Source organism: Malurus melanocephalus, unplaced genomic scaffold (assembly GCF_030028575.1).
Source record: "Malurus melanocephalus ecotype Western Australia unplaced genomic scaffold, MMel_1.1 scaffold_80, whole genome shotgun sequence".
Taxonomy (NCBI): domain Eukaryota; kingdom Metazoa; phylum Chordata; class Aves; order Passeriformes; family Maluridae; genus Malurus; species Malurus melanocephalus.
In genome coordinates, this window is record NW_026623312.1 from 216,050 (window position 1) to 235,818 (window position 19,769).

The following is a 19,769-nucleotide window of genomic DNA, read 5'->3' on the forward strand; positions in this document are numbered from 1 at the left end:
AAGCTACTCAACGATTTCCTGCATTGCTGGGTTTTACAATCTCCTGCTGTCTTCCAAAACTTGGATCTGTGTTGGAATCTCTGCCTCATCATTTGGCACCTTCCATTTCTGATCCTCAGTAAAAACTGATCACCATATCAGTTTAAAAATGCCTTTACACCAGTAGTTCTTCATTATTAGTTAGAAACATGCTTTGAGGGTGGTTTCTCTGCTGTCCTGTTTTTTGTTGTTTTTTTTTTACTGATGCAGAGCGTAAGATGTAGTTATCTGCCAGTATTCCTGTAAAATTCAATTCTTTGCTTCAAGCAATAATTAACCATGTTTCCAGATACATTCTCGTCCATGGTTTGTCATCATTCAGTGGTCTTGCTTTGAGGTCAGTTGTTGTCATGCCCCAGTTAGCAAGGAGATTGCTTCTTGTGGGTGTAAATAATTGTTAGTTTACAGCCTTTCTGCATTTCAAAGAACTTAATCTAGATAAGAAGTCTCAACTTTCTACACTGATAACTTTTACTCTTTTGTGTACAGGTGTTGATAATGTTACTCATTATGTGCTTTGAGACTRCAGTCTCTTGGTGGAAAATGTTAAGAATTCCATTGTCCACCTTTGTTACAGCACTTCATGCTCTTAYAGATTATGTGATGAACTGTAGTTAATTAGAGCATGACATTTATCTGCTCTTTTATCTGCATCATTTATCTGATGTTTGTTTTAATTCTAAAGGCTGGTATGTCCCACCTTACTACAGTGATGTTTCTGGTTATTTTGAATCAGGAGTTTTTCATTTCCATTTAAGTTTTTGCCCAAATTCAGAATTACAATATGACGGCAAGTATGAAATATCCCTCAGTATTCAGTTAGTTAGTCCCAAAGTAGCTGCTGGATTTGATACTTGAATTCTGTGAATTTGCATGGACTGTCTATGTCTTCTGCAATCCCCTAGAGGAGGGACCACTTGCAGCCTCCTCCTTCAGGGTCTCATTCAGTAAATGCCACTCGTGTTCACACTCAGAAGATTCTCGTGTGTTAAACTGCAAAATGCTTCATAGCACCCTGTAGCTGGAAGATAAGGGAAATAGTAAATATACAAAAGGTGTCACTGTCATTTCAATTAAATTTTGATACTATCTTTAGAAAACATATGTTCATGGAAAAAGTTGCTGGGTGTGTAAAAACTGACTCTCTAAGTAAACCTGAACTACTTGATTTTTCCCACATGAGGTGTGACTGCTGCCACTCTGCCTCATGCATTGTATGTGTCCAGACTACAGTCCTCAATTTTCAGGACTGCAGCTTTAATTTTCAACTAACTTCAACTTTTCCATTCCCCTCTGTTCCTTCTCTGGGAGCCTCAGTAAGACACCGGCTGACAGCTTTTTAACTTTTCCCCTGCTTTGTTTTTGCTTCTTTGCTTCCAAGTCACATTRTTTTGGCATGAGAAAACTAACATATGGGAGGTGCATGATACGTGTTCTGGGAGAGGATGCAAACTGGTGAATTCATATATGATGATCTAAGCTTACTGTCTTCATAAACAAAGGACTTAAACATTGATCCTCAAATATGTTTTGAGCTTGGATGTGTTGAAATAAGTTAAAATTATGAAAATAAGTTAACGTTTTTGCATTATGAGAAAAAATAGTTCCATGCAGTCATTTTGTAGAGGATAAATTCACCTTTTTATTTTAGGAAGTAAATGTCCCTTCTTTCTGGATTGAGTTTTCCTAGCTTCAGTTTCCAGCCAGGAAAGATCTTGTCATGACCATCYCACACAGCCAGAATTATCTTCTTTTCATCTAAGTGCCAAAATACTCTGTTCAAATTACTTCTCAGCCTTCACTAAGAAGGCTAAGTAGATTATTGGCTTTAGAAGTAGAGGCTTAAGAAGTTAAATGCATACACCTAAGTATACCAGACCATCCAGTTCAATTTCTATAATGAAATTTCCMCATCATTATTTAGCAGTATTATTTACATTTTTTACTGTTGACAAAGGCAATTAATGGTACATTTGCCTAACAACTAAATTTATRTTAACCACATTGAGTGAAACTGGTTGTGCTTCTAATCTTCAGTTCACAAACAAGCAGATGAATAAATCAATGACTTTAAAGCTCATGCAAATCTTTCCAAGCCCCTCAGGGTTTTTAAGATAYGATTTTTATTTTTGTATGGTTTGTGATTTTGAACCAGCTAGTGATTACCTGTGATGGTTGTAACTGGGATACACGTGTGCGCACTGCTTAYACTTAATCCATAAAGCACATTTTTGGTGGGAACATAGATTCCCTTCTACATAAAAATTAGTCTAAATATGTGTCAAGATTTGTATTTTTGCAGCGTTTGTTAATAATGGCTATAATATGAAAAACATAGGTTTTGAATGATAAGGCAAGAAACCTCTGTTATTTTTGTGGTTAGAATACTTCTTTTCATTTAAAAAAAAAAAAAAAGAATAGTGACTTATTCCTAGGCTGGCACCACAACAAGAAACTTCCAACTTTCAGAGGTGTTTACACAGTGAGCACGTCTGGAACAGAACTGTATTACAGAAAATGTCTGTATGAACTCAGTATTCAGCCATGAGGTGACTTAGGGCAAGGCAAACTAAACAGTAGGAACATGACTCTAGGTTGTTTTTTNTTTTTTTTTTTTTTTTTTTTTTTTTTGTTTTTGTTTTGTTTTGTTTTGTTAGTCTTTTGTTTGTTTAATAGTAGTTTTAAGCCCATAATGTAAATTATGTCTTAGTACTATCTCTTTAAAGGTTTTGTGGATACTGGCTTTTTCTGGTTATAGAAAATAACTGGACATTTTGTACAAAAAACTTTTCTGAAGTGTTGTTAATCACAGAGAGCCTTCTGGTGCAGGAATAACCCATCATTTGCTTTTCATGGGAGTCTGGGAATATGTGCTGAAAGAAGGGTCATTGYACTCATGCCCTGCTCTTAAATTTCTGCCCAGCCACTGTTAGATGGATGTTAAAACAGAGATCTGTCCCCAAAGAGAAGACATTGTATTACARTAGGTGATAGCCCTGTCAGAAGCATCAGAGAGCAGAATTGCACACAATAAGGAGCTCTCAGAATTAAGCTTCTTTCTATCAAGTACCAGTGTGCATCTTCTATGGATCATATTTAGGGTAGAATATAAGTGAATGCATTTTTCTGCCAAATTCATATTGTGTATACTTGCAATTCTGGCCATCTAGAGGAGGGAAATTATAAATGGACATCTGAGGGTGCCATACTCAGTTGCCCTTTTGGATTAACTCATTCTGCCACAGAGGCTGATATTACAAGGCCTGTGACCTGTGTGTGCTGTCCTGGTCTCTCAAACTCCTTCCACTGTACTGAGATAAATTCTTACATACCATTAAGAAACTGATATCTGGCTTTTAGAGAGTTATTTGACAAAGTCATACACTTTTGCTTTTAAGACAGTGGTCTCTGAAGGGCAAAAGTGGAAACAAATTTCAGAAGCTGCGACAACTCTCTCAGGTCCCTCGTAGTGTGATTCTAATTTTGCCCCTGAGCTTATTTCTGAAGATGGTTGAGGGGTGGCACACCTCATCATACTCAGACTAAAGATACTCAGGTCTTTTGACAGATATACAATGTGATGATAAAAAGTCATCTGGATGGTGATAGTGTTCTCATTGAAAAGAGCACTTAGGTCATAGGAGTGGGTGGAAATCTTGTTTAACATCATCTTCCTTCAGGGACATAGTCCCATGAAGCATCGTGCTGATGATACCGTGTTTTTTCAACAGGAGGAGATGGCAGAGCTCAAGGCACGGCTCTATCTGCTGGAGAAGGAGAAGAAGGCATTAGAATTGAAGCTGAGCACTCGAGAGGCCCAGGAGCAGGCCTACCTTGTCCATATTGAACACTTGAAGTCTGAAGTGGAAGAACAAAAAGAGCAGAGAATGAGGTCTCTCAGCTCAACCAGCAGYGGAAGCAAAGACAAACTGGGCAAGGTCAGGCATCAAGCTGTGTTTCCAAAGCCGTRAACATGATTAACGAAACCTCTCCTATCCCTATAAACATGTTCATTCTCATCTTTTGTCTACATGTAGATCTTTTCTCTCTTCCCTAGTTGTTAAGTGATTTTCTTTTGTGCTGTGACTTCAGAGGATTTTGCAGAATTGGTGTTATGCCTGGGCTAAAATAAGGGTATTTTGAGGAGTACTATAAGGCCAGTCTTGTCAAGCATACAAGTTGCTGTGGTTGAACATGCTTTTTGCCTGTTGCCACTCACTGGAAACCCTGGAAGGGAGTCTAAGCAAAATGCCATTCTCCCCTAAACACAAAATATGAAAAAATGAGTACTCACTTTTGTGAAACATCTAGAGCATTGTAATGACAGTCTCTTTCTCCAAATCAGATTGTAGTAATGTGAGAAAGAAGACTTTTGTCCTGTTTGTGTAATGCAAAATAAACAGATCTCTGCATTTGCAGTAATAATTTGCATTAAGAAATATATGCCTCAGAAAACTTCATCTTATTTTAGTGCTGTGTCCCCAGGAAATTTCAATAATGTGTTTAAAAACAAAATCCAGAGCTATGTCTTTCTTACTTGCCTCTGGCAATTCATCATCTGAATTTTTTGATCCCAGTGCTTCTTTGTTTCAAGTGTAGTGTGAAAAAAAAATATAAGGAAGGCACCAACAGTTCTGTACACTGCAGCAGAATTCTGTGAGCTGCAGTGGTTTAGAAAATATTTAGAGGGAKTTGTGAAGTATTAATCTGTTTAGTCCATTCCTCGTTATATATGATATACTGCCATGATATACTGCCATGTTGCTGCAGCATTGTGTTGTTTATTTCAACTTCTTTTTCAACGTAGCTGTGAACTAAGGTTTTCAAACTTTTCCCATTAATATGATGAGTAACTTCTATTTAGATGGCTCTTCTTCCTTTCTCAGGAATGGAGTGATGGCACTGCAACACCGCTCACACTTGCTGAGCTGAGACCATACAACGAGAGTGAGCTGACTGCTGAGCTGACAAATGCACTCAGGAGGTAAGCACAGCTTCCCTCACCAGGGGCTGACTGGTCCTGTCTGTCCAGGGAAACATTTATCTCTGAACCTTTTCTCTAACCCTCGAGTGGTTTGAAGAGTGATCACAGATTTGTCCCGTGAGAAGGAAAACAATCACAGTCCTCCTAATGTTCCCTTCTCTTCTGCTGTTCTTTAGCTGATGAGTACTCATGTTGCTCAACTCCATTCTCCTTGAGATTCTCTAAAATTCAGTTAAATTTCAGAAATAAAAGAAACCCTCAAAATRGCAGCAATGACCACATACAGGCAAGAGTATGAGACATAAAACAGTTACACAACTTTATTGCATGTGTAAAGAAAACCTGTAGTGAAGACAGGATTTGAAATGTGATCTTTGATTAAGAAGGTTGGCTGCAGGTTAGAGCTTGGGTGGGAGTTACAGGGGTGGGAATTGCAGGCATTTTGATGACTCAGATGCTCCATTTGCCTCCTGAGTATGTAARTGGAGCCGCAGTTCAATTACAAATGATATTGTGTGAGGCATTAGCTTTCCAATGGGAGAGAAAATTGATGTCTTGACAAATGGCTTTTATCAACAGCCAGGTTTTAAGCCTAAGCTTTCATACAGTTATACATTAGCTAGATACTTGTTTGTGCAGCAGTTTTTCCTGCACTAGCTATGTGGTAAACTTCATGACAAAGAAATTCACAGTTTCAATAATGGTTGCAGTACTTGTTCTGCCTTCTCCAAGAAATGGCTGTCTAATATCTAATCTGGTTCTTATATTTATTACCTGTTTAAAATGCTGCTAAGAATTTTGGCTGGGAAGATTGTGTTATGCTTTACTGGTAGTGCTTCCACCACTCTTTGATGGTGCAATGTCCTTTCAGGCAACTGTGGTGTTCCATTCCTGAGGTGCTTTTTTCAAAGGTGCAATGAGTGGTGTGCCTAGGGACACTTAAGCCCAAAAGGCAGAATCAATACATCTCATACTAGTCTGGCAGTTGCTGAGTACTTAGTTTGCATGATGCAGGAAACAAAATTCCATGAGTAAAATAATCAAAACTGTCATTTGTGTGTGGGTGGATAAAACCCATCAACAAAGTAATTTACATAAACATTACAGAAAGCCATTGGCCTCCCCCATATCCCCCGCACTGCAGCCCTGGTGTCAGCTGCTCCACCAGTATTTTCTCCCTTCATTCAAGCTGCTGATTCTTCCTGCTCTTGTTATTTGCTCCAGGATTTTGAGAAGAGCCATTGACTTCAGTTAGCAGGGGTTTCAGTGTAGTCATGAAATGTGGTTTGCTGACAGCACAGAGAAAACAACTTTGCTTTATCTACTAGGCCTTAAGTTGATTAGCATGGATTTCCAGCCAAGGGCCTCGCAAATAYAGTTTGTCAGGCAGAAATGGGGAAGAAAAATAATCGGATTAAACTGTACATAAATTGTGAAGGCTCTCTGTGTAATGGAAATAGGACTGTACTAAATGTGATTGCTGCTGCCAGTGGGGTTCCCCAAGCACAGTTCCCACAAGCTCTGTGGACAGGGTATTTTTCTCCCTAATCAGTGTGCCAGCCAAATCAGGSTGAATGCTTATTCCTCCTTGCCCTGAAGTCTTGTCTCTGCAAGTCAGTTGAAGATCTGTCTAGCACAGGGAGAAGGCTCACTGCAACCTGTTTAGCCACAGCTATGCTAGAAAATACGAGCAGTCCCTAATGCTGTTCTGGATAAATGGGCCCTCAAATATCACAATGAAATTTATACCACCACAAATTCAACAAAAAAATTCTAACAATGATCAAAGTCCTTTTTCCTCCACAGGTGTATCCTACTCACCCACCAAAGAAGTGGGAACAGAATACAAAATCAAAAGTGTCCCAGTAGCTTTGTTTGCTGAAGGATAACAGGGAAAAGATATGAAACAAGTGCATATCATGTTCTGTGGTCCAGAGTATTTGATTACCAGTGCTCAGGAGTGTTTCAGAGCTGGTTACAATTCATGCACATGTCCAGCAATTGGTCCTACCTGTTGTTTCTGTAGGTAGGAGACACTGGTGCAGGGGATAGGGGGCAAAAATCCATTTGCTTTTGACTCTGTCAAAGCAGRTGATACCAATCAACAGCCCTGCTTCCTGTCTGCTCCTCATCCTGTCATTACAGAGGCTGAATCTCTGCCTGCTCACCCCTCTATTACTTTCCCATTCTGTCCTTCTATTGCTGTTAAATTGTCAGGTTCTCCTCAGTTAATTGAAACAGAGTGAAACCCAAAAGAACAGCAAAACGTAGTTACAGTTTGGCTTTTGCTGTAGTTTGGAAGCATTTATTTGCTCACAGTTTACAAATGGCCATGCAGAAGAACAGTCTCATCCTCAGAGCCAGGCTGTCTTCTCTCTGCAGATGTGGAGGTTTTTTGTAAATCTAGAATCCAGCAGCATCTTGTGAAGCTTTTGGTAGTGCCCTCAGCAGAAATTCGAGGCAGAAGCAATTCTTCATCTCTTGTGTCATCTTTGCTCTAGAACAACTCAGGATTTCCTGTAGTGGTGCTCAGTGTTAAAACCTCTGTTAACCAGCTTTTCACAGAAGTCACTTTTCCATGGTCGCTATGCTAACTAGGAGAAATGTAAATTAGCTGCAAGTCCTATGCTGTTAAAGTTACATCTAGGTTAACTAATTTCTGGCATTGCAAGCTAAGCTCACTGCTTTAGGGACATATCCTGTTCCAGCCAAAAGTAATCACTTTCWGCCAGAATCCTTAACAGTTTATTTTCCCATCTCTCTGTTTTTGATGGAATGATGAAGTGCTTTAATAGAGATGAAGCCTCTTTGTTCTTGACTTTGACACAGCCATAAACAAGCTTCTTGGCAGGAAAATAACTTTTTCTTGTGAGGRTAGAAATGCATTCTCAGCAGCCTGATGAGCTGGTTGACACCTTGATGATTGTGCCAGAGGCCAGTTTTTACAAGACAAGATGTGGTTGAATGCCCCAAAATCAGACATGTGACACAGTCTCGGAGGGAAGACCTTAAAATGGTCTCTTCTTTGCTGGCTTGTTCTGCTCTGCTGGGGCAGGACAGGGAGCACTGGACATTACTTGCATGAGTTTGTCACTCAGTAGGCACATACCAGGTTATGCATGAATTAATGCAGGTAAATGCATTAGAGGTGGCAGGAGGGAGGCAGTAAGAACTGTGTCTTGCTGTAGAAGGGTGATAATAGTGATGATAGAACAGATCTTCTGCTAAGTTCTTTCATTCTGTGCAAAATGGACAAGTTGACAAYACTGAAACTTCTTCCTCTCCCTAGGTCTTGCTACAAATGCTTTGATTGTGGAGGTCCTCTTGCAGTCTCTCCCTGTATTCCCAGTTGCTGATAGCTTTTCTGTCTATGTAGGGTTGTATTTTATTCGTATATTTAGGGAATAATTTATAAATCATTAAAATACTTGGCAGGAAGGTCTAGCAATGCCAGGCAAGGACCATGGCAGGCAAAACACTTTGTAACTAGACTGACTCTTCAGACCTCAGCTGCATCATCATCTGGCACAAAATTATGATCCTTGATGGCTGTGCAGGGTTACATGAATCGTGTCATTCTAGACATGTTTCAGTATCTCCCTCACAAAAGGGTGACTTTCCATCTGGCAACACAACAAATGAGCTTTATATTTACCATGCCTGATGACTTCTAAACTGAGAGATAACGTGGTGAGTGATACTGCTAACTGGGAAGTTGCCTGGAGAGGGGAAATGAGTAGTAATCAGTAGGACTGGCAAACAGCTCTCTTTCTGTGAACCAAAAGTTCATTTTGCACAAAGCTGTGGTCCTGCCTCTCTGGAAGTGGAAGCTGCAGATATTTATTGTAGGACATAAAAAATGCGTCCTATTGCTGTAACTTCTATGAGTCTGTTGAGACATCGCAATGTTTGTTGCAGTCTTAGGTCCTTRTCCCTATCTGAAGACCACAACCATGTTTTGTGCCAGCCTTCTTTTCAGAGAGCAAACATTTCAATAGGAAGGTGTGCCAAGGCATGGCAGTGACTATTTCCTGACACARTGTCAGTGAGAAAGAAACCAAGACCCTTCCTTTATTTTAAACTTCCATAAACTTCATGGATGATATCTTAGCTTGGCATGTTTTTAAGGACTGACCATAGTTTCATGATAGCAGGAGTCAATAAAAGCATCATTGAAATTCAAGCCTATCCTGACCATCACTAAGGCAGTCTCAGAAATGGAAATACCTAAAACACATCATACTGTAATAATTCAGATTTAAAGTTACTCTTTAGACTTCTACTGGTTCGTAAAAGACTCCTTTTCTTTGGTAAGGTACAGGGTGAACATGCAGTCGGTGAAATTGGGGGGAGGGAGGCAGGGGTTCCTCAGCTCTTTCTGTCAGTGTTTGCTTATTTCTGTTCTCCAGTTATCACATCAATTAAATGAGAAGATAAGCAGCTCTGAGGCACTTGAAAGCCAGACAGTAGTATGGATTGCAGTCATTGCAAATTTCAGAGACATCTCTCTTTTGTGACTGTGCAGTATCCTGCTGTGCTTTCCCCTTGGTTGCCTGGAGGGTTCAGGAGGTATGGCCTGTCTCTGGTGATCCTTCTGGAGAGTCCCACTGGGAGAAATATTCTCACAAGAAGAGGAGTGACTCATGGTAATATCAGGGACCGATTCCTTAGAAGTACCTCGAGTAGCTATTTTTACCCTGTGCCTCACAGACAACCATAATTTGTTTTTTTCTCAATTTTTGACATGGAGTAAGTAGTTCTTCTTATCACCATGTGGTTGTCTGAACTGCTGAGCTGCTGTGCTCTTGGATATAATCGTCACTCAGCTCCAAATAGCTCCAGGTCTGGAGAGCTTCCAGGCGGGACTGGCAAAGCTGGGTGGGAGGTTTGAGCAGTGAGTGTGGCAGGCATGCTGCTGCCTCCCTCCAGGGCTGTTCTCCCTTTCTGCTGCCAGCATGTTGCTTCCAGGACCACACCTGGCCTGTCTCCCCACTGCAGGTGGTGTAACACATGCCTGTGGTACTATCTGGTTTTTGAGATCGGTTCTGAGCATCTTGACAATCAGCAAAAGAAGGCAGTGCCGTATTTTACACCAGCAAAGTGATTTTTAAAGCACCTTCTGTCACCCCTGCTATCACGAAAGGCCTTCTGTACACAGGTAGCTGGCAGCTGCATGGTGCCTTAGAAGGTGAGCCAGGAAGACTGGCTTTTGAAGAGGGTGACTTTTTTGGCATTTGTGTAGTGTTACTTTGCTTCCTCTTTAAAACATTTATTGTATTCTGGTGGTTTTCATTAGCAGGCCAAGCCAGACCAGTGAGGCAAGCGTGCATTCTAATTAGCTTGGGGATTCTGCATGCCAGCCTGATGTAAGATGTTAGCTTAAACTGCTGATGAAAAGAGAATTTATCTGCATTCCTTTTAAATGTCCAGCTGTTATCTCCTGAGAGGAGAGGAGAGGAGTCAAATGCCTAGGAAAAACAATCATGTGTCACCCTGTTCAACTGGAAAAGTCAGAGAGGGGAGTGCGGGATGGTGCCAGGGTCACTGCAAGGGAGGATATTAGGGAAGGGAGTAGGAGTGGAGTGTGAGACGTGGGACAAAAGGTGTGTGCTTTCCCTTCAAGGCAGGGGCCCACAGATAGGTCTGGACTGTGCAGGAGGTGCCTTCCCTCCCTCCCCTTCCCCACCTCAGCCATGGCCTGGGGCTGCCCCAGCAGTGTSGATAGCTCTACCAGGAATCCTCGGGCCTCTGTCCCCTGGGCTGGCTGCTCCTGGAGCTGCTGTGTCAGGGCTTTATGTCAGAGCTCGGGGGGCAAGTGCTGAGCTGAAGCCGGTCATCCCCACTTCTTGGGGGAGCCAGGATTTGAAGGAATCTGCCTGTAGCAAGCAGTTCTGCCTGATGGGACTGCAAGAGTCCTCTGCCTGGCTGTGGGAAAGTTTTTCACCTCTTCATTTGGAGAGAGCTCATTGTTCCTCTTTGGCTTCAGATTTGGCAAGAGCTGTGGTGCTCTTGACCCCAGGGCAGAGGGGTGGTAGCTGGTGCTTTCCCAAGAAGCAGAGTTAGCTGGGTTCACTCCAAGCCACAGGCAGAAAAATCAACTTTCTGCATGCTAGAGAAGAGTAGCTTCCTGTTTGCAGCTACAAATTGTGCAGCAGCCGGGGAATTCTCAATGAAGTCAGCAAGAGCAGAAAAATGTGGAAAGGCTTCTAGCACATGAACATGTCTGGAAAAGCCCAGACAGGAGGGAAAATATAMGGTGCTCATGACCTTGCTTACATTACTGTGTGCCAAACATGGTGTCACAGTGTGTAGGCCAAATTGACAGAAACACAGTTTCCTTTATGGCCCTGGCAGAATTCCCCACTCTCCAAACTGGTAGCATTGAAACCAGAATACCAGTCAGCCCCTTCCTATTCAGCCATCCTGAAACAAAAAGCCCTTGAAAACCACTATGCAACTGCCCACTGAGTGTTTGGATTGTTAAAACACCAAACAAAAGCCTTTATTACCAGCATATTAGACATCTCACTGAAAATAGTGTTTTTAATGAATGTTGTAGGCTGTAGGCCTTTGAATACACTTATTCTGAGCTTTTSCCTGGAAAGGGAGCAGTCAGGGATTTCCCCAGCTGACTTCTCAGCAGCAGAGAGCCCTTGTGCTGGAAGTGAGCCRTGCCCTCAGTTCATAGGCTATCATTCCCTCCTCTGGGAATACTTGCTCATTTTCTCTCTGCACATGAAGTGCTGTGGCTGTGCTTTCTGCAGCTCCAGCTTGCAGTAGCCACTTGGAGGAGGAACTGGTGCGATAAAAAGCTCTGCTGACTGCTGCAGTCCAATAGACTTGTGAGTGGGGGGGCTCATAGAAATTGTGTTATCCAAAATGTATTTGCCTCTCCTTCCCTCTCCCCATCAAAATACACAGATGAGTGCTTTCTTGGGATACACAGAGGTCCATTTGACAGCCCTGGCACACAATGGAAGTGCGAGTTTGGTGTGTAAGCTTCCATAGCAGTTTGTACCTCGGCCTCTGAAAGTTTGTATGGCAGCAGCAGGTTGTGCCCACATCAGTAGGATGTTTGTGTGTCTGTCACATCAAATGCACTTCCATCCCTAATCTGCAGCTTTGACATGTTCTCATTGTGGAGACATGCTGCCATATTGAAATTTTGCCACATTAAAAGAATTGCCATATTGAAAATATCCTGCCACATTAAACCTGTGAGGGCTGATTTTTCATGTCCTGCAGTCAGGAAAATGCTGTGCTGCTGGGGATCCCCTAAAGACAGAACCTCAGGATTCAGTATCACTCCTGTTCACTGCCTAACTGCACCGTCAATTTTGAAGAGAAACAAAGAAGGACAATTCTCTCTGACCAAACTGACGTAATCAGGGATACACACTGAGGAAACCAGGAGGAGTTACCATCATGAGCTTCTCTGGGGTTCTTACCAGCACTGARGTACAGCTTGAGGTCTCTCATCTGCACCCTGGGGAAAACCTGACATGTTTTTAGTGTGTAATAATCATTAACTAAGTGCATATTCATTTCCAAGACTAAACCAAGGTGTTTGCTCTGTGTTCACTAATGCTACTGTGCCTGGCTACTCAAGTGTGTCATGTTCTATGAAATGTCTCTTGAAATAAGGATATTTAGATAGGCAGTTTTAAAAATAAGAGCAGGTGTAAAAGTAGATCCCAGGGGTTGTTTTTTTTTCAGATTTTGGGGACATTTGGCACATGCAACCAAACCACCAATTGCTTTCCATAAGATGAAAGTTGAGTAGGTATTACCTAGTGCTATTTTGCTGTCTTCAAGGTGCAATGAAAAGCCAAAAGAAATACTTGTTTTTAATGGTGCCAATATAAATTTGAAGTCGTCTATAGATTTGAAACAATAGATTTTATTTCCTATTTGGCTGGATGTTTCAGAACTGGCATCTGAAAGATGTTTAAGTAGCTTAAAAAGGGTGCTTACTACTCTGCTGGCTTTATGCATTTGAYAAGCAGCAAGACAAGGATGTTGTAGACCAAATGTAAAGAAATACACCTTGATGTTGAGTTCAGGCTAAACAGGGTTGGTTGAAGGGTGTGAGTGATAAACAGACAAAGGGTGATATCATTGTTTTATCAGGTAACAGTCACCATAGCAACCAAACTTTACTATGCATGAAAAGTTCCTCAAAGTCTTTCCACTGTTTTTCTTTTCCACACAGCTTTTGTTACAGCAGGTGTGTGAAGAACTTTAGCTGCAATGAACTGTGGTTCTGCAGGGCTCTTTCCCATGAGACTGTGCAGTTTTTTCACAGCTATACCTTTTCTTGCACATGATGTTAAATCAGCCTCACATGGTTTAGAGATTTCTCTGCCCATCCAAACACTGTGTATGTTTATTCCACGTTTATTCCACTGGGCTTGCTGCTCACATTAGGTTGTCATGCTGGGAATGGTGCTACTGAGCCTTTCCCAGAGCCTCTGGCTGTGCCAATCTTTGGAGCAGAGAAGCCCCAAATTCACCGTACTCTGTTCTGTCATATCAGTAGGTGCCATGCCACAAACATGTTAGGTCTGGCCCCTGACACATCTGATCTTTTCTTGTTTATGTTCTGGGTTTTTTTTTTCTTTCTGCTTTTCATGCAGAACACAGATTTTGGCTGCCGGTTATGCTGAGTCTTCCTGACTGCTGAGATAGGATATAAAAATTATATTTACATTTGGGGTGGATGGCAGTGAACTTTTAACTGCGAGGGAAAAGGGTTGCTTTACCTGAAAGCAGAGAGTGCGTTCCTTCAGTGAAAGGATGTTCAAAGAATACTGATGATTCTTCATCAACAAGGGCCCTCTTATATCCTTTTAATTTGGCTGGTGAACCAGCGCCTGTGTGTCGGGATAGACTGCTAACTTGGAATATTTCCCCGGCTGACTGGGTGAAAGCCCTTCTGTTGCTGCTGGAGCCGGGTGCTGCCCCTCTCTCCGGTGATGAAAGACTGCCATATCCAGGCCTTCCTGGGAACTGCAGGCTGCTGAGCTGTGATGTCAGGAGGTCTCTACAGAGCTGGGGAAGCTTCACAGGCTTCAGGGTATTCATTGCCGTTGGGCTCATGCGGGAACTGGCAGTTGTCTTGTTGGAGAAGAAACTGAGTGTATTCATGTAGCAGCACTGCAGCAAGCACAGGAGGGAGACCTGGGTCACTGCAAAGTGGCTCTGGGCAGCAAAGCACAGACAGGTCTCCAGGCAAACACACAAAGGTCCCAGCTGCAAGATATGATACTGCAAAATCTGTCCCAGTTCCCAGTGGATCCCATCTCCATGTCATATTTAAAACACTTTTTTTTTCCTTCCCCTTCTCCTCCATCCCTTCTAAATCTTACATTATTTTTCTCTGGGCTATGAATGCTGAGAGCTTGGGCCACAGAGGAAGACTCCTGAACAGTCCCATGTGTGTAAGAGTGGGCTGAGCAGGCATCAGCCATCCGTCTGCAGCGGGGAAGCTCCCCAGGAAGAAGCACCTGCCTCCTGCCATGTGCTTACTTGGGAAATGCTTTTTAAACCCACCTTAATCTGTAATGCTTGCTSCTGCCCAGAATTTCTGTGTTGCTCACTTTCTCTTTCCCTCATAGAGATACTAGCAATGTGAAAATATTACAAGGTACTTTTTATCTATTTTGTCACACTTTTGATTCAGAGTTGGTAGGTATTGATAACAATGTTAGCATTGTATCTTTTTGCTTATTTCTTATCCAATGCATACAAGACCATAATCTACCAGAGAAGTTTGTTTCCTCTTTTTTCTGCTCTGTCTGTGACCCTGAATTCTAAAATGGTCAATGTTACAATCTTTGGAAAAGTTTAATGTAAGAACTATATCCTGTATTATTCTAATAGTAGTAAGGAAGATATTTTCAGCATGTCATCACAGCAGAGGACAACTGTTGATGCACTTCCAAGCTGAAGTGTTATCTCTGTTTTGAAAAGTTTTCTACCCTCTTTTTTCCAGGGAGAAGAAACTGAAAGCAAGAGTGCAGGAGTTAGTGAGTGCTTTGGAGAGACTCACGAAAAGCAGTGAAGTAAGACATCAGCAGTCTGCAGAATTTGTTAATGACCTTAAAMGGGCAAACAGGTAAAGTATCTACCAGCAGATAGATGCACTATTGGTTTTTTCCTGTGTTCTGGCGAAGCACTGTAATATTCCCCTTACCTTAATTAGAAGCTTCTGGATCATTACATCCATATGTGACATCTTCAGGTAGTAGTTAGAGAAGGGGGAGGTGTGAAGTTCCCCTGGAGGGCACTGGCAATTGCATGGTTGAAAACAGAAAGCAGGGAAATRGGCTAATCTTAATTGAGTTACTACTAGTGATTGCACAATTAAAAAAGCAAACAAATAAAAACATGATGAATCTGTTACTTTGTTTTAAATTGCTCCTCTTTCTTTGCCTCCAGCCTCTTTATTAACAAACTGTCTTGGATAATGACATCTAAACTCCATCGCTCATTCAGGGCATTTTATTTGTGCTGTGTTTGGATGGCCAAGGAATATGGTAGACTGCAGCTGCCCTTCCTGCAAGCAGCCTATCACTCACAATGTAGCTTTTCCTCAAATTATATTTGAAAGCCTTTGTGGTGAGAGGCACCCTTCTCAARCTTTCCAACCCAGTCAAGGTAGAGGCCCAGAACCAACTCAGCAGCTATCAGATTAACACAAGATGTCACCCTCTGGATATCTTATTTTTATAAAATAAAAATGAAAAATCAGTCCAGGATTTTCTAAGCAGATTCTGGCCATGAAATGTTTTCATAAATAATGTTTAATGTTATGTCTTGACTCATAAACAGTGCCATGAGGTCATCAGCAGCAACCTCCATCTGGCTCTTGAAACCATGTTTAAAGACGTTTTGTTTACTGGTAAAAGCAAAGCACAGGAAAGACACAGATATTAGCACTGATCTGGGTTTGGATCAAAATGTTTGGATCTAATCCATTTTAAACCACTGGTGAATTTTGGGAAGGTGGGGCTTTGGGATAGATCTTTAGTAGCGCTTGCTCCAAACAAGCCTTTTTGACTTTGTGTGCCTTGTGTTTTTAACAGTAACTTGGTAGCAGCTTATGAAAAAGCAAAGAAAAAGCATCAAAACAAGCTGAAGAAACTGGAATCACAAATGATGGCCATGGTGGAGAGGCACGAAACCCAAGTAAGAATGCTCAAACAAAGAATAGCTTTACTGGAAGAAGAGAACTCCAGACCACACACCAATGAAACTTCACTGTAAAGGCATCTCTTTAAAGGATGTTTAGTGCCATTACAACTTTATTTCTTTTGAAGGTTGAATTTTAGGTAGCTTCAAATGCTAAAAGCTCTGATTGTCAATGCTGACAAAACTTAAATGCACCTTCCCTGGGATCCCAGAGAGGTGTAATGGGGATATAAAAGCGTTAACCTTAAGGACTGTTTCATAATGTAAAATGGCAGTGCCTGAATTACCATGCTATAATTGTACATTGTCTGTGTTGTTATGTCTATATTAATACAGCTTCTCTTCCATTTTGTCTGTGTCCTGTGGGTGACAGAGTATAGCAGAATAATTCACGTTAAGAGGTTTTCATTTGGGTACTTTGGAGATCATGTCAGAGTTTTCCCAGTCTGAGCTCCCTCTGTACACAAGTCCATTCTGTACCCTCAAGACTCACTGTTGTGGTTACACCACCAAACAGGCAGCTGCAGAGTGGGGAGATGACAGCCTGGCTGGCTTTTTTTTGCACCCTTCTTGCAGTTCTGCTGCTCACAGTGCAGGTCAGGTAGGAAAACTGTTGCTGATTTGAGAAAATAAACAAGAAAGTGTAGTTGCATCTCTGAAAATTATAATAAAGGTGTGTTTCTTACAGTACACAAGAGAGCCAAAGGCTGTGAGTTTCACCATGCCACAGAAACAGTCTGTGCCAAGGGTGGATAAAAAATTACAGGGACCTCCTGGTATTTGTATTGCATGGTGTTTGCAACTACTTTGTGAAAAAAAAGTTGCTTTTTCTTGCTATGTACGCTATATCCAAGGTTTTCTTTAAGAAGCTGGGCCATTTTTGTCACGTGTATTGTGCTTATTACAGCTTACTGTGATCAAGAGGTAGGATGTCTTTTTTTACTTTTTTTTTTTGACCAAAAAAGGTACGTGTAAGGAATGTACCTGTTCAATATTGAATACATAGGCACAAAACTATAAATGTGTAGATGTATGGATATCCAGCCACAAACAGAATGTGAATGGTGAAGTCTTACAACTTCTTTGGTTAGCTTTTGTTCCTGCTAACATTCTTTTGTTTAAATCACGTATTACTGTATTATCAAACTGACTGAAGTGCAAATTTGGCTTGTTAGGTTAATGAACATTGAGCAAATCATGGGGATCAGGTTRATTTCTGTAGGGGTCAAAATACAGAAATCTGCCATAGCACCTGTTATATTCAGAATTTGCTTATTTTTGATGGAGTATGTAAAACAGCTTCATGTGTGTTTTAACAAGCCAAGCTAGAGTCCCTTCACTGTGTTAGCCTGCTGCTATGTTATGCCTCTGCTTTGCATTTTCCAGGCTGATTTCCAGTGAATCTGATTTTAGGAGATGTTTATCCTTTTTTGCTTTACATGTTGAGTTTCACCTCAAGTTTTACTAGTGTATTTAGAATTATGATAGCTTCTCTCATTTACTCCTCCCATTACTAGTACTAAGGAAATACTTTTAGAGGACTGTTTTTTGCCTACTGTTGGGTTAGGTCAGGCAGACAACCCAGTTGTGCGGATGTGTTCAGAACATGGCATTATTGTTACATCTTGATAACATCTGGAACTGTAGCAGCTGGAGTTCCCTCTCACTACTATAGCTGAAGTCTGATACATCATCTACAAAGCCAGCATCATACGTGATTGATGGCAATAGCAAATTAAAACAACTCTAATTTCAAAACTTTTAGGTAGTGATGTTCTGATTTTGATCAATCCTCTTCCTTAAAATAATTGCACTTCTTAATTTATAATGTGAATAGAAATTTTTGTGTGTGAGTCTCTTCAAGGGAGGAGGCACATGGATTTCTTCTGTCTTTGTGGTTCTGCTTAGCAGTTCTCTGTGGTGTTTCCCTTTCTGGGCCAAATTTTCTCACCCACARGAAGATGGGGGTTTGCCATCAGCCTCAGTATAGTTGAGCACACTTGTTCTGGAGAAACACAAAGGAAAATATCCACTTTCCAAGTGCTGAGGCAGAAACGCAGTTTCACTTTTGTTTTCTGGCATCTGAAGCACCCATGTGACTTGAGGTCATCTCAGAATGCCCATGTGAAATACCTTTCACTGAAGAGGACCAGAAACCACTACTCTTAGGCTCAGTTTTTTTCCTGTTTAGAATAATAATCAGAAAATGGTTTGGATTGGAAGGGACTTTAAAAATCATCTTGTCACAACCCTTTTCTGTGGGCAGGGACATCTTCCACTGGATGAGGTTGCTCCAAGCCCCTTCCAACGTGGCTTTGGACACTTTCAGGGATGGGGCAACCACAGCTGTCCTGCGCAACTTGTGCCAGGGTCTCAGTATCCTCACTGAGGATACTGAAACAAGAGTTTCTTCCATAAAAAAATTCAGATACTTTGTTATACAGAGGCATAAAAGCTTTAGCCTCACTGCCTTTTCCAGGTGTAACCATGTGCTGGTTCTGTTTGTGATGTGGTGACATTTATCACATATCCTCCCTGCCAACTGTGCTCTGAAGTGCTTTAGAATAATTTATAAATCATCAGTAGATGTTAACCACTCCCAATTTTTTCCCATAGGAGTTGTAGATGAGAAAGCAGCATGGTACCATCCAGCAGTGGCCAGTTTGCYAGACCACCAGTTTATTTGTCTCAGCAAGCAGCTACTGCCTCATTTGCTGGCATACTGGAAAGACCAACAGGGGAGTGGTCACAGATTTAAGGTTATTGTAAAAACTGTTCTATAGTGATAATTAGCTGCGGCTTCATTAAAAGGGCACCAACCCTCAGAAAAAATGCCAAATATACTCCCAACTCCTTTTATCCCACTCTGAAGTACCAGCACACCAGAAATACCTGAGTGTGCAATGTGTTGTGAGTTACAACAACTTAACTCTTTTAACACTTGTTGCAGAAATTATTAAATTTGCAAAGCAAGAAAAAGAAGTGGTTCTTGCCAACGTAAGTCCATTCATTGATAAATGTTTGGACTTTTTGATTTTGTTAAGTCACCAGAGTGCATGAAACTTTATATTTCACAGAGTGCTCAGAAAAAAAGTCTACTTTTTCTCCAATTCTGTGTATAAATCTTCACCAGCTTGAATGTACTGTTAGCTATTGCAAAGCACATGTGACTAAGTTTGCATTCATGTCAATATCGTTCTACTGGTTTTATTAGAATTTTCTCTTCCTTTAATACTGCACCCCGCATTGTAACTTTAGAGACTTCTCACCTTACTGAATTAGCTTTAAATGTGTTGCTACCTTTTAGTTTCCTAGCAGCTGTAAAATAGCTATTTTGTGTTCATTTGATATAGAATTGTAAAAAACTGCATTTATTTATACAGAGGCATTTATAATACTTATTTTCAAATGTTCTTATATTCTGAATAAATTTCTAATGCTGTTTCTTTGCCTTGGGAGTTGTTTCAACATGACTTGTCACCTTACTGTTGAATTGGACTTCCTAAAGGTATCTTGGAACAAAGATCTCTCATCTCCAAGATAAGTTACTGAG

At 41.2% G+C, this 19,769-nt stretch overlaps 1 protein-coding gene across 6 annotated transcripts in view; it reads left to right on the forward strand.

Moving 5' to 3' along the window:
- Positions 1–19,658, forward strand: part of MCC (MCC regulator of WNT signaling pathway) — a 181,860-nt gene extending 162,202 nt beyond the window's left edge. For 5 of the 6 annotated variants that reach the window (XM_057367491.1, XM_057367493.1, XM_057367496.1 and 2 more), the window contains 4 exons: positions 3,771–3,977; positions 4,926–5,023; positions 15,018–15,140; positions 16,111–19,658. In XM_057367491.1, the coding sequence (XP_057223474.1) occupies positions 3,771–3,977; positions 4,926–5,023; positions 15,018–15,140; positions 16,111–16,291 (609 nt within the window). In that variant the 3' untranslated portion in view covers positions 16,292–19,658. The remainder of the gene's footprint in view (positions 1–3,770; positions 3,978–4,925; positions 5,024–15,017; positions 15,141–16,110) is intronic. The other variant, XM_057367492.1, reaches the window with a different exon arrangement.
- The last annotated feature ends 111 nt before the right edge of the window (positions 19,659–19,769 follow it).